A 14,934-nucleotide genomic window follows, 5' to 3' on the forward strand; every position below is an offset into this window, starting at 1 on the left:
CAAAACTAAATCCATGATTGAAAAAAAACACGGAAGTTGATCACAGCAGAAACAAAAATTTGCCATTAAATCCATATTAGTGAAAACTATCAGAATTTTATTATTAGACCTATATACTTTCCTAAGATTGTGTCAAGATTTTGGTTTTAAAGTTGCTCCAGAAGTTCAAAGACTCTTCCCAGAAAGCATTTTTCTATGGCTGGTCAATTCAAAGACGCTTCAAATAAACTGTCGCATGCAAAGTGCAATGACGATAGAGAAACATTAATATCGTACTACTGAAAGTCCTTGATTGCGAAATACGAAAATGTTGGAAAGTAGAGCAAGGTGTGCAGTTTGCGTATGTCATGCATCTTACACATATGTTTGCGTATGTCATGCGTCTTTTGTCGTTTCTGTTTGCTTGAGTGTGAATGACGAATATTTCTAAAGTAGAATAAGATGTGCATTTTAAATACTATAAATATTTTGCAAACATCATTTGTCGTTTGTACTTGCTTGAATATGTATGACTCCTATCTTCTAAAGTGGAGAAAGTTGTATAGTTTTTGTACCATAAATCTTTCGCACGCATTATTTGTCATTTGTCATTTGTGATTTGTCATTTGAATATGTATGGCGAATATCTGATTCTGTACCATAAATCTTTGGCATACATCATTTGTCGTTTGCGTTTGGTTGAATATGTACGGCGAATATCTTCTAAAGTAGAATAAAGTGTGTAGTTTCTGTACCACAAATATTTTGCACACATCATTTGTTATTTGTGTTCGGTTGAATATGCATGGCGAATATCTTCTAAAGTAGAGTAAGGGATATAGTTTCTGCACCACAAATGTTTTGCACATATCTACTCTTTGCGTTTTACACCAAAAAATGTCCTACGTTCTTTAGTGGCAATCCTTCTCAATACTCGGTGAAACCCGTCACTGAGATTTCGCTTCCATCCCGTATTGATCTTACATGATAGTTTGGAAAGAGTTATGTAAGATCTTGGGCACTATTTCCTATTGTTATGCCTAACAAACTGACCACATTAGAGATACTTGAGCCAACTAACCGTACACCCACAATTTGACCTCTTTCGAAGTCACAAGTCTTCATTCTGCATCACCACGCTCTGCCTGATTCAACAAATCCCCTCTGTTTTATCCTGCCTAACATGTTACAAAGAATCACCCCAACACACTGCTAACAACAACCAAGTCATGCACACGAATTTGCAGTGTTGCCATTTGACACGTCTTACGTGTTGCAAATTATACATGTTTCATTATTTTGATAATCATATGTATACAAAGTCCTATAATTTAACGTTGTTTAAGCTCAAATACGTAGTTGTTACAGACGTGTAACCCAAATTATTTATCTGTAACATGAAGTAATCCAGTGAGGAAAGAGTTAATAGTCCCCAGTTACTTTAATTATTCAGAAGTGGTTACGCATCATTGATCACACCATTAACAAACTATATTATTAGAATATTCGATATATATATATATATATATATATATATATATATATATATATATATAATCGCTCTACTTACCAAATACCAGACGAAGGAAAAGAAGGGCCCCAATCCCAGGAATAAGATGATTGCATTTTTCTGATATGATTTGCATGGCATTCTCCGAAATATTGGCAGGATGGCGGGACAATATAATCAGCTGATTGCTCCTCGAATTTTCTATCTGAATAATGGACTGGTGATTCAAATTCCAGTCTTATCTCGTTATCTCCTTCCTAGAAATGAAAGGTAAATAATTAGTACGAGTAAAGCATGAGTATTAAGCTTATTTTATTTTTCGTATTTCTTATAGAGTACCAGGTCATATAGATATCACATATTGATACTATATAACAAATATAAAAAATTAAATCAACTTGTTTCTCCTGTTTTTACTTGTATATAATTTCTCTCAATATACATTACCTTTAATAAACTTTACAAGTCAAGATTCTCTGCTTCAAACTCGACAGCTATGATTAAATCAATGCTAATAGCCAACAATAATGGTATCTAATGATCTTGATTCAACTTTGAGATGTATAAAATTAAATCCAATGACTCATTTATTTATTACTAGATCGCCATAACTTTCAAAAGTTGAACCTTGAAATTTTGCAGAAATAATCTCGATGCACTCAGATTGCATGTAAAATGGAAGTTTGTGAGATTTGAAAACTCGAGAAAAGAAGGCTTCAAAGTTTTCCTATCGTTCTCCACATCTCTGAAACTATTAGAAGCAGAACTTAGAAATTTTGAAGAAATTATATAATAACCTATATAGTAGATAAGATGGAGATTATACAAGATGAAACCTCTAAAGGAGGAAAAGGGGGTCTTAAAAGTTTTGTTGCTGTACTTCAAATCTCCCAAACTATTAGGCGCAGAACTTCGACATTTTTAAAAATATTCCCTATGCAACCTATAATAACGATAACATGGAGTTTTACGAAATGTGACCGCTAAATGATGAAACAGGGTGGGAGTTTAAGTAACTCATCTTGCATCAACACCAAAAGATGTGTACAGTTATATAGTTTCAAATACATTCCATAAATATTATTCCTTCTAAAGCAAATAACAGGCATTCCGTTAGTGGTTTTATAGTTGAAACTAATGTGAGGATAATTATGGAATGTACCAATTGTTCGTCCGGAATCAAAGTCCTCGTTTTTTCATCATTTACAACACTCTATAAGAAAGTGTTCCGTATTTTAGAACTTTCTAAATTATAATTGTAACACATCTAAGTCCATTTGGCTCTTTTTCTTTTTTTAAAAAAAAATCAATCTCATGTAGGGATGGGCACGAGTCGAGCTAAAACTCGACTCGACTAAAAACTCGAAGTGAATTCGAGTCGAGTTTCCAGTCGAGTCAGGTAATTTTCTCGAGTCGAGTTCCGTGCCGAATCACTGTTTTAAGGTCGAGTTTCGAGTCAAGTCGAGTCGAGTTTGATAAATGGCTCGCTCGTTTAGCTCGTTTTAACTCGTTTTGAAATCATGGCCTGATTATAGTGAGAAAAATCTGTTCTCCGGACAGCTGTATATCGTATAAATATACGGAATTCTTTTGCTTACTACAGAAATCTGTATGAAGTATACGTTATCTATATGCTACATACGCACTGCCCTTAACGTTACATCATGCCGTTGCAGAATGTCTGACATCTAACAATTTTCCGTATATCACATGTATATACTTATGTTACCTTCGTTAGTTATACGTTATATACGTCCATTTGTATGTGAGATCCTGACCGCCTACATTGTTTCATACGGAAAGTACGTATAGATGGAACACTTTTACGGAAAGCATTATAAAACATGCGTTTTCAGTTATACATCTGTTGTACGTTAAGCCCAAAAACTACAGAAATTACGCATGTAACCTACCTTTTTAAGTACGCTACCTACAATTTTTTCTCAGTGTGACTGGAAAGCGAAAACCATGAGAAATGTAAGCAGTAATGTGGAATATTTTTACTGTTGCTCACGAGATGGGACACTGCTCGCATCTCGTCTCGTCTCGATTAACAAGACGACAATGGATTTTTATAACGACTCAAATGTCCTGAGCACCAATATAAGTATGTACTGTAGTTCTTACTACCAAGGCTGAGATCTGCACGGTCGAAGTTTCGAGCCGAAGGAGAAACCTAACCCGGGTAGTGGTGTTAACCGGCTCAGCTCGATTCAACTGAGCGAACAGCTCGAGCCGGCTCGGTTGAGATGAGGCACCGACTGTAAAGACCTAGTGCGTACGTCATTTAAATTTTGATATGCAAATGATGCATCAGAATTTTTTGCATATCAAAATGGAAATTTTTGTAAATCATTAATCACTTTTATAATTATATCAAGTCATTTGAATATTTATGTCATGCTAATTTAAGAAAAAAATAGCCAACATTACTCATATTCTCTGTATTGAATGTATATATTTATTTCATGGGAAATGGATGGAAGAGTTTTCAAGCACTGCGTTTTTTTTTTCTGGAAGACGATTCAAAATTTTCAACCAACAGCTCAGCGAACTCGTAGCCTCCAGTGAAACACCCAAGTACTGCAGCTGAGAGAGTACAACTGTTTCCAGCTAACTACAATTTTCGAGACCAGAGATTGGATTATTTTAATATAGTTGAGCAGAGAAATAGTATTGTATATCCATGTCTAGTGGATGAGAGATGGGTTTGCTACTCTCAAACCTAGCGCCGTTCAGAGGTGAACAGTTCTTTTGTATCCAAGTCGCACATTGGTGCTGGTTTTTGGGAACAATACTGTGTCAAAAACGAAGTTGATGACGTATTCTAACACCTTACCCGCCTCCCTCGCCACCGCTAAGGGCGAACCTACTGCCAGCTACTCGCGGAGTAATATGATTTTAAAAATGTGAGTTGGCTTTAGGATAATTTGAATGTATTTAAAATTAAAAGGTTCTTGGATGCAACCGAATACAAATTATGTTTATTTATTACGGTATGTCCCACCTCCGAAAGTATAACGTACTCTTATAGTACGCTTGAATAGTACTATTTCCAGGCAGTTTCTTGAACCCGTTAAGCAGCTTCCGTCTGCAAAAATGGATGAATTGCATCAGCCACCAAGGCACTAGGAAGACAAAAATGTCAATTATCCCCACACAAGGTAATGACAGTTGTATATGATATTTCATTTATCAAGTAAATTGTGTATTGTTATTAATGTAATGTTTAATTTCGCTGAATATATGTTAAATAAGCAGGGGTGAGTGTAATTAAGTTAAATTTTGTATTGTGTTTACACCTCTCGCCAGACATTGTTTGTTTACAGATGGCACCACCTGTCACGTGAGTGCTTGATGGAATGGGGGAATGTGTATTTTTTTAATATGTTTTGTTTTCTTAATGATTTTGACGTCTTCCTGTGCATGGCATGTGTAGTGTTACATATCATTTTGTTTGTTAAAGTTCAAAGTATAAGGAGAGATAACTAAAACTCACCCAAGTGTAAATATAAACATAATATCTGTGTATAAAGTGGTGACCTACTTAGAAAAACTGAATCTACCGTATGTCAGGGAACCGTTGGCTCATAAGCCAGACAATAGACAAAAAGTGAGTCTATCTTTTTGTAGTTCCTGCGAGCCTAATATCTACGGTTGACAGAGAGGTCATAAGACACTTCGAGTCAGGTCATCGGATAGTTCGCTTCATGGCATAGGACACTTCGAGTCTTGTCATCGGACACTTCGCGTCAAGCATAGACACTTCGCTTCTCCGCGTCATAAGTTGGAGCTCGCTGTGTTACTCCATGTGCAAGTGTACATAACTATTCGATAATATGTATCTGCATACTTAGTTAGAAAGAGAGGGGAAACATCACCTATATATGACCCCATCGGGAGTGTGATTTTATCTATCAAATTTAGTTTTCTACATCACCGTAAGGTAGTTAGAGGTGTTATTACACACCACATTCGGCTAAGCATTTGTTATGTTTTTGGTACTCACCACTCGGCATGTGACCCTTGATGCTACCAGTAAGGAATTCCAGAACAAATCTGACGTGATGGTTAATTTTGATTACGTTTAATATATCTCCTTGAGAAAACAAGCTTTATACACTCTTCACAGAAACACTGTACACATTGAAAAAATAATAATTTTAACTCTTACGCAGTTGCTACTGTATTGCTATTTAACAGTTCAAGTCCACGCGTGTTATACTGAAGTGGTCTTCATAGTAATTGTCCTAACTGATCCAGGGTCTTCATTGTTGTATGGTGTCTCCTGTCCGCATGCCCTCTTCCCATACAGGGATGACATCCCTCTTCCCAATTGGGACGGTTTCTTGTATGCTCGGCCTCGAAAATCACGCCGATTCAGTCGTTCTCCTCATTAAAATTTCTCCCTTAATATGCAGAGAGTAACTGGAGTAGTTTCACAGTAAAGGTAACATTGGCGCGTCACGCATTACTGACTCCTTAGGTACGTGGTTCAAAAGTCCCACTATTCTAAAATATATTGGTTAATAAAAAAACTGTTTGTGGCGTGTTTACTTGACATGCACAGGTTAAAAAATAGTTCTTCGGATGAAATATTGAATAGGATCTCTTCACTGCTTACGAAAATGTTCTAGAAAGTGAAGGAAACTTGCAGGAAGTGCGTTCATTGTAAATGTGTGCCACATTATTGGTCCACTAACACACGTTTGTAATCCTCACCGACTGAGTACATTTTCAACAGGTGGACGTTGTTCGGTAGTTTCAGGGAACTCTACTGCTAATAGTATTCCTTTGTAATGTGTATTCTGTTGGTGTAACTAGACTCAGTCTCATGTTACATGAGCCACTACTAACCTTGTAGGTGATGAGTCATTCCGTGAAAAAATAAGCAAGGTAGGTTACATGAACTATGAGACCTGTGTAGATCTCAAAATCGGATCCGTCTTTAGACTATAAGATGTAGCATAGATCTATATAGGAACATTTTGAATTTTTCTATCCAATCAAATTGTGTTCAAATTAAAGAGTCTCAACATTTTTTTTTTCTCTTCAGTCTCTACCTCAAATAAGAAAAGTTCATAGTTCATGGGACCCACGATGACAGACAGTCTTACCTGGTGTAAAGTAAGACTGCTGTCAAATGAAGAGAGAGAGAGAGACCTCACCATCACTGGTACGCCTCCTTCTTCTCTCTCCAGGGCCTCAGCATAGTATACAAATTTTGGCACACCAGTACTCTTGGGGCGTATACATTTCGGCAACCAAGCCTGGGGCTCCCCCCGTCATATACACGACTCAGTTTACGTGAGCCATCGGGATTAGGTGAGATGCTAACTCGGCACGTTAGTGAATGAGCTCTGAGCGGTGCCACTCGAGCCGTTGAGAACCCTAAACCCGGGCCGAGCAGTTTTGAACATGTTTGGCTGGCGCTTTCTAACTTTTTTTTTATTTCGAACCCGGATACTTGTTTCCTCGGAACTCAAACCCAGAACCTCGTGAACGATGTTCTTGTCTCCTAGACTTCACGACTACCGAGGTCAGCAGTCAACTGGTTTTTAGTATTTATATACAAACCGCCTATCTTTCATGTTTATACACGGTAATGTTGTTATAATAATAATAATAATTTGTTGTAGTAGTAGTAAGTATCATTGATAATAATTATACTGTCCATGTAGGATACTTGAAGAAAGTACTTGAAACTACACACAGCATTTGGCTCGAGTCGACTCGAAACTCGAGTCGAGTTGGAGGAATTTTTTCGAGCCGAGCTCAAAGATGTCTGTTTCGAGTCGAGTCGAGTTTCAATGAAAACTCATACGTGCCCATCTCTAATCTCATGGACAGTATATACCGTACGCACTTTATACAATTAGTTCAATTTGGACTAAACTTGAGTCGGAGCTATTTCTTCACTTGCTAAATAAGCATGTAAAAATATTTTCTGTGCAAACCTTTGGTAACCGAAGAAACTTGTGATCCAAGTTGGAATTTGGATTTAATCAAATTTTCGCAAAAAAAAAAAAAAAATCACTAATTGCTATTGAGAACAAGAATTTGCAAAAATACATAAAATAACCTTGCTAAATGTTAAGTAAAATGCAGTCTATGTGTTTGTAACAAAGATTCACCGCTCTACTATTTATACATTTCTGGTTTCAACAAATACCATAAGAGATAAACTTGAACATAAGTAAATATACGTTTTGGCTAAAATTCAAATTGTTCCATGGTCCAATATTTAAACAACAGTCTAGTTGAATATATTTCGTCGTATATTCAGTTGAAATATAAATATCCGAATAATATAAAACGTTGGTATACTTATTCTAATAGTTTTAGCACATTAAAACTTATTTGTTACCTGTAATAAATCCTTAACATCGAACGAGTATCTGGCAAACATGTTATCTGAAGATCCAATTTGTTCTCCATTGAGGAAGATGTTGCTCACTGTATCTATTCCTTCGAACGTCAGAAGAATTCTTCTTTTACTCAAAACATCGGCAGTCACTATCAGAAAAACATCAATAATTAAAAATGTAAGAGTCAATATTCTCAAATTGTATTGTATTACATGGCACAGACAGTTAATACACAAGGTGACCAGAATTTCACTTCCGAAAACGGGACGCATACGAATCGGCTACCAGGGGGGGAGTATCTGACTTCCAGATTGCATTTTGGGACTCAGCAGTGTTCTCAATTTACAAAATACACAAGAAAGACTGATAACACACCGTTTCTAACTTTACGTGTGCCACACAACAAATAATGGTTCCCGATTGCAAGTTTTACCCAACAATTCTTTTAACTAGTTGAACACTCAGAATTTTCACTCAATTCCCACTTGAACCACGAACACTCAATTCCCATTTCAAAATTCAGAAGTTCTAGACACGGCTGAACCTTGGCAACGACTGTCGGTACGGAAGATAGTAGAATTTCCATTGATGATTTATGTTTTGAATAATAATTACGGAACACCTAGGTAATTTTTAGTTAAAAACGGGACATTTAGGCGTCCCGTTCGAGAATAAGAAAAAACGGGACAACGGTTGGAAAAAAGGGACTGTCCCGGCTAAAACGGGACGTCTGGTCACCTTGTTAATACAGGAACGGAAATACAGTAACAAAATACAACTTACCTTACTAAGCGCTTGCGTTGCAAGTGTCATTTTCCTATGTGCGTACTGAATACTGTTTGATTGATTGTTAAAAGACTGTCTACACCGTTATATAGGGCATAATTATTGTGCATGCGTGAGAACATTCACATTTCAGATAAAAGCAATTTATTTGCATGGTGGAGCATTTGGACTGAAAAAGGAAAATTCTGATGTTCTGAAGAGATTTTATGCTGCTCTAGGTTGGCAACACTGACTGGAGATCAAAGACACATGTTTTCCTTTTCCGATCTCGAAATAGATCTCGAAGTTGCTAATTGTTTATCTTCAAAATAAACAGATGTGTGTTGTAATTGAATGCTCTTTCAGGCTTGCCATCTACTGAGACAACACATTTTTGTCTTTTCTGTGAGTAAGGTGCTGTCACATAAGAAGAAGTAGTATAACTAAGTCTTGTCTTACATCCACTAACAAATTTCATCATCTCCAGGATTAATACGACCCTTAAAAAGGGATATATTTTCATGACATCCACATGGTCGCTGGTACCCAAGGAGTTAATACAGACTTGGGCTACCTTTAATCTGTTCGTCGATCATGTGAAGCATAGTGCAACACTGGAATCCATCGGAGATAGAGGATAACAAAATTACACAGAATTTCCTGTTCTAAAACTGAGCATAGACATTCAATAATGTTGAAATCGGGAAATTAATAGGGTAGCAAAAGTAGTGAAGTTTATTCTTATGTTCCTATATTCAAGCCTGAACAATGGACGAAAAATTGCGGAGTATTTTCTTTTTTTTTTTTTCAAAATTCAATAAAAGTAGACTAATAGCTTTTTCAGGAAACGCATATTTTTTTTAAAAAATATATTGTATTAAAACTAGTTTTAAATATGTAAAAAAACACCAAAGAGTAATCTTGTACATACTACTTTAATTCAGAACGATATGCGGAACTAGTAGGTTAATATTAATCCAAAACATTTTTTTAAAATTCGACACAACACGAAAAATAGAACAATTCTCACCTCGTTCTTGAGACGAGACGTTGTGGCCTTGCGTAGCGTACTCGCTAACGTTCTCGCCTTCGTGCGAGCAGTCCCGGGTTCGATTCCCGATGGGGCCACTCGGTCGAAAAAGTGCAAAACGCTTTCTCAGGCCAGCCACTCTGAATGAGGTTTTCCTGGGTTTTCCACATTCACACCAGGCAAATGCCAATGTGGTATCTAACTTATAGGTCCCAGGCACTTCCTTCCTTCCCTTTCCCCGGATAGTGTGCTCGCCGAGGGATGTCATCCCTCAAAACGTGACGGACTAAATGACCTTAGATGCCGAAAGCCCAGAAATCTAAATCCTAATCCTAATCGAGACGAGACTAGAAATTTCACGAATCTCGTGCGTAACACTAAAAATTGATAAAGTGATTTTAGGAATAAAATGAAGAGCGTTTATCAAACTGTTAAAAATATGCAAGTCATTATACAATATATTCCAACAATAAATATGGTTTAAACAGGGCCGTAAATTGTGGGGAGGCAGGAGGAGCAACTGCCCCCAGAAAGGCTCCCCGCAGTTCGAGGAGGGCCCATTTTAAGACAAAATTTCTTACTCCATACACGATACGAACATGAAATTATAAATGAAGCATCAAACCCGGTTCACTTCATTACATAAACAAAACAGCACACAAAACGTCAATAAAACAAAAATTAGTGGTGGCTTCATTTCAGTTTTTTTAAAAAAAAAGTCTACTATTAAGGGCCCTAGAAATAATATTTATTCGTATGGCTTTTGGATTTGTCAATATTGTCCCCTTAATTAAATTGTCATGTATGGAATGGGCCCAGGGGCGTAACTAACGGTCCCGCAGACCTTGCCGTAAGGGAAGACCCACAGGCTCCAGGGAGCCTATGAAGACTAAAAGAAAGATGGAAAGAGGGGGTCCTAGAATTAGAAAAAAACAATTTTTCTAGGGGGCCCAAATAGTCCTATTAATACTCCCCCCCCAGAAAAACATCAACGTAAGTTACGGCGCTGGATCTATTACTACGTGAAAGGATTCTAATAGCTTCTAGATGAAACTGAGATAAATTGAGGGCATAAATTTTGTACTTAATTTTGTACAATGTTTTCGAGAATCCAGACAAGAAGAGGCTTCTAGAAAAATTACAAGAAAATCTTATTTTTCGCCTCCTCTCGTGAGCAATACCACTTGTGTGTATTAGCGTATTGCCATCTTTGAAAACTGACTCCCTATTAGGAGACATGTCTACTATACGATACACTTAGTCTCCAGAAATGTCTAAGTAATAACTGGTAGGAATTAGTTCTTCGAGAATAGCAATAGGACCAAGAGAATACCATAAAATTACAACCCATACACAAAGTAAATGGGAGTTACTCGCGTAATGCCACATCAGCCATTTAGGGGTATCTGTGAATTGTTTCGGACGCAATCTTCAGAGCCTCTAGGGAAATGCAACGCTAGAACTTTTTTCTAAAGAGCAATCATGTTCTTATTTGTCTGTTTTGGTTTAAGCGTTAACCAAAAATCTACAACATAAAAATAGTAACTGAAAAGACTGTTTCTTTATGGGATAACCAAGAAAAGAAAAAGAGAATTGGCTCAAATAGTTAAATCTGTGATTTCCGTCCAATATTTTGCAGAAGGTGACATGAAAGCTCAATTTCGTTTTGAGATATTCCCGCTGTTTTATGTTCCTGAAAGCGAGGACAGATGACAGAATTGTAAGCTTTCGCTGAAAGGGAACCAGAGTGCGTACACCTAGTACGGAGCTTCTATTTAACATGGAGCATGAACACTTTTCATTATGCATATACACTGACCAGCCAAAATATTATGACCATCTACCTACTATCTGGTATGTCCACTTTCAGTTCGCAGCAATACGGTTTGACAACGAAGCAATTAGGCCTTAGTAGGTGGTTGAAGGAAAAGCCCACTACGTCTTCACACACAACGCACTTAATTTCTGTAAATTGCGCGATGAGCTCAGATCTGACGTTCAATGGCATCCCAAATGTATTCGATTGGATTAAGGGACGGTGAGTTTCGGGTTATTATAGTAATTCAAACTCTGCACTGTGCTCCTCGAACCAGTGCAGCACAACGTTGGTCTTGTGGCAAGGAGTGTTGTCCTGCTCAAAGATACTATTGCCAACTGGAAATATGGGCTAGAAGAATGAATGTAAATGATCAGCTTGAAGCTGTCATAGTGCATTCTAGACGCACTACTGGGCCCATTGATTACCGTGTCTTCAAATTATAATAGAGCCACCACTGTCCTGTCGTGGCCCTACTGTGCATTCCTCGAGCAGCTGTTCGCCTGGAAGACAACGGATTATGACCCGGCCATCGACAGCAGTATCGTGATTCATCGAACCATGTAATATTGTGCCATTGCTCGACGGTCCAATAACGATGGGAACGTACCCATTTCATCGTATTCGACAATGTCATGCGATGTCAGTTGTGGAATGTTGCCTGCGGAGCCCCATATCTAATAGTGTACGGTGAACTGATGCTCAGACTCAGTCGTGCTTTGTTCACTGTTAAAAAGCTGTTAATTGAGTCACAAATTGCGCTCAATCCTATTGTAACAACCTTGACGTCAATTACGTCCAAAATCTTTAATTAGATAGCCATCTCACACCTTATCGTTTGGTGTTAATTTCACTGTCCTATTCCCACTTTTAAAAGACACTAACCACGCTACCTCGCGAACACTCTACAATTCCCGGTATTTTTAATATGCTCGTTCAGCTGTCTGGCCATTACAATCTGGCTATCAAACTCTGATATATCAACATCCTTTTCCACTCTACGCACAAGTTCCACGCTGACTGATCGAGTGATAATACTGGTCGGCAAAATGATTTTTTTTCGCTCCCACGAATGAAAATAGGTGATTCCTATAGGTTTCGAGCTCCGGAGTTCGAATCCGTAACCCGTTTTTCTCCAGGATGTAACAGTTTTCAGGGAGGTGGGGGGGTTCAATATCCGCCCAAAGATGCTATTCTCCACCCATAATAATTTGCACGTTATAATTTAAATATCAATATAAATTATGCAGATAAAATTGCATAAAAAGTTAAAGTTTAACACTTACGTGTCACTTGGCTTTCCTACTCCTCTTGTAATTACTACAGGGTGTCTTGCGTGTCACATTCCAACAGAAGTCTGCCAACATATTCACACTCCATTTACCACTGTAGCGCCTCTCCATGGTAGCTATTTGCTGGTGAAACCTTTCCCCGTGTTCGTCAGAGACCTCCCCCAAGCTGCACATTTCAGGGAAGAAGTCCAGGTGGCAATGCAGGAAATGTAACTTTAAGGACATATTACATCCCATGTTACGAAATGAAGTGATTAACCTGCGCACAAAGTCTTTGTAATCAGGTGATATGATTTCCTAGAAAGTTAGTGCACACTTCTCGAAAGGCCTCCCAAGCCTCACTTTCCACTTCATTAAGCTTAGAAGAAAATGTAGTATCCTTAAAAACGTCTCTGATTTGAGGTCCCGTAAAAACACCTTCTTTCACCTTGGCCTTGCTGAGTCCTGGGAATAGTTTTCTGAGATGATTAATTGCTTCACCATCCCGGTTCAGGGCCTTGACGAAGATCTTCATGAGCCCTAATTTGATATGAAGGAGTGGTAAGAATATTTTCTCCGGATCCACAAGACGTTCATTAGCCACGTTCATCTCTCCTGGGACCAGCTGCTTCCTTGGCGGCCATTTTGTGATGGTGTACTGATCTTTGGCTCGACTATCCCAATGACACAAGAAGCAGCAGAGCTTTGTGTAACTTCCTTGTAAGCCGGTGAGGATGGCAATAACCTTAAGGTCAGCGCATACAGACCACTGGAACTGTTCGTACTTTATTTTCTGCAATAGGTTTCGCATGTTCTCGTATGTTTTTTTTTTTTTTTCATATGTACAGCATGAGCAATAGGGATGGCTGGCTTTTCATTGCCATTGTGTAGTAACACTGCCTTGAGACTTATCCTGAGGAATCTACGAATAGCCTCCAATCTTCAGTGTTGTAGTTCAACTTCAGTTGTCCCATAATCGATGGAATGTCACTGCAACACACCAAATCACCATCCTTTGTAAAATTAGGAACTAGGATCACCTCTTTTTTCCTATACAACGATATATTCACATCTTGGTTTAGCACTTAGACTTGGGAAGGTTTAAGTCTCTGATCAGATCATTCAGCTCTTCCTGACTTATCACATGTGGTTCATTAGTGTCAGGCACTGGAGCATAATTGGGATCTGACTGTGTACTCGAAGATTGTGCAACATCCTCACAAGCAGCAGGTTCTTCATCGGATGAAACACTGCACAGGGTGTTTCACAGGTCTCCTCGCGGAATCCAAGTTAGGATACTGCATTTAATTTTTTTTTTTTTTTTTTTTTTTTTTTTTTTTTTTTTTTGGAGAAACCTTTTATATTAGTCAGGCAGAAGTAACAGTCTGAAATATGATCACGGGGCTCGAGCCAAACCATAGGTACGGCGAACGGCATCGATTTATGTGTACATTTCACCATCCTGTGAGAGTACGCGCACACGAGTTACAACTTTGTTTCGGAGCCCAAACGCGATCCTGGTCGCCGATTTTACACCCGAAGTACAGGTGGTATAGGCTGTCTTCAGGAACGGTGACAATGGCCTACTTTGTCCCTTGAAAATCACTTCCCCACATATGTAGCAGAATGAATATGTCGAATTGTTGCAAGTTCTCGGCATGTTCGTTTAACACAAACGTCAATATTTCACGCAGAAATATTTTTCACCTACGGTATACACAGACACAACATAACACCACATTCTAACACGAAGATCAACTCGAAACTGAAATTTGTTTCACGCGACAACGTGCTGTATGTCTTGGCGCCTTTTTTCAACAATCTGTCTGTCGTCTAGACACAAGGGAGCCGACGAATGATCGCAAGTTGATTACGAAACCTTTCTCCGTCAATAACGCCTAGGTTTTAGTGTATGCAGTGTGGAACGACAATAAATGTTTGCAACCCAAGGGGAGAGGGTACGTTTCCGGGGGGTCGTGAGCTAGAGAAAAAAATGTTCCTGGGATATAGCCTATTAACAGTTCTTGGATTAAGATAAAAATTCAGAATTATACACTCCAAACACGGAAAATTCATATTAAATACGAAAAGTACGATTTTTCTGCCAATTATGGAAACCGCACCCCGCCAAAAAAAAAAAAAACTTACGTGCTGGAACTTTCTCGATGAGATATTCGTAATCAGCGTCTCGAAAT

General features: G+C 38.2%; 1 protein-coding gene across 1 annotated transcript in view; it reads right to left on the minus strand.

Moving 5' to 3' along the window:
- The window catches only part of LOC145669678 (beta-mannosidase-like), an 85,117-nt gene that overhangs the window by 47,564 nt on the left and 22,619 nt on the right, over positions 1-14,934 (minus strand). Inside the window, exons 3-4 of the mRNA XM_081737934.1 lie at positions 7,857-8,005; positions 1,550-1,746 (exon numbers count right to left, since the gene is read on the minus strand). Of these exons, the coding sequence (XP_081594060.1) occupies positions 1,550-1,746; positions 7,857-8,005 (346 nt within the window). The remainder of the gene's footprint in view (positions 1-1,549; positions 1,747-7,856; positions 8,006-14,934) is intronic.

Source organism: Thermobia domestica, chromosome 14 (genome assembly GCF_964235325.1).
Source record: "Thermobia domestica chromosome 14, izTheDome1.hap1.1, whole genome shotgun sequence".
NCBI lineage: Eukaryota > Metazoa > Arthropoda > Insecta > Zygentoma > Lepismatidae > Thermobia > Thermobia domestica.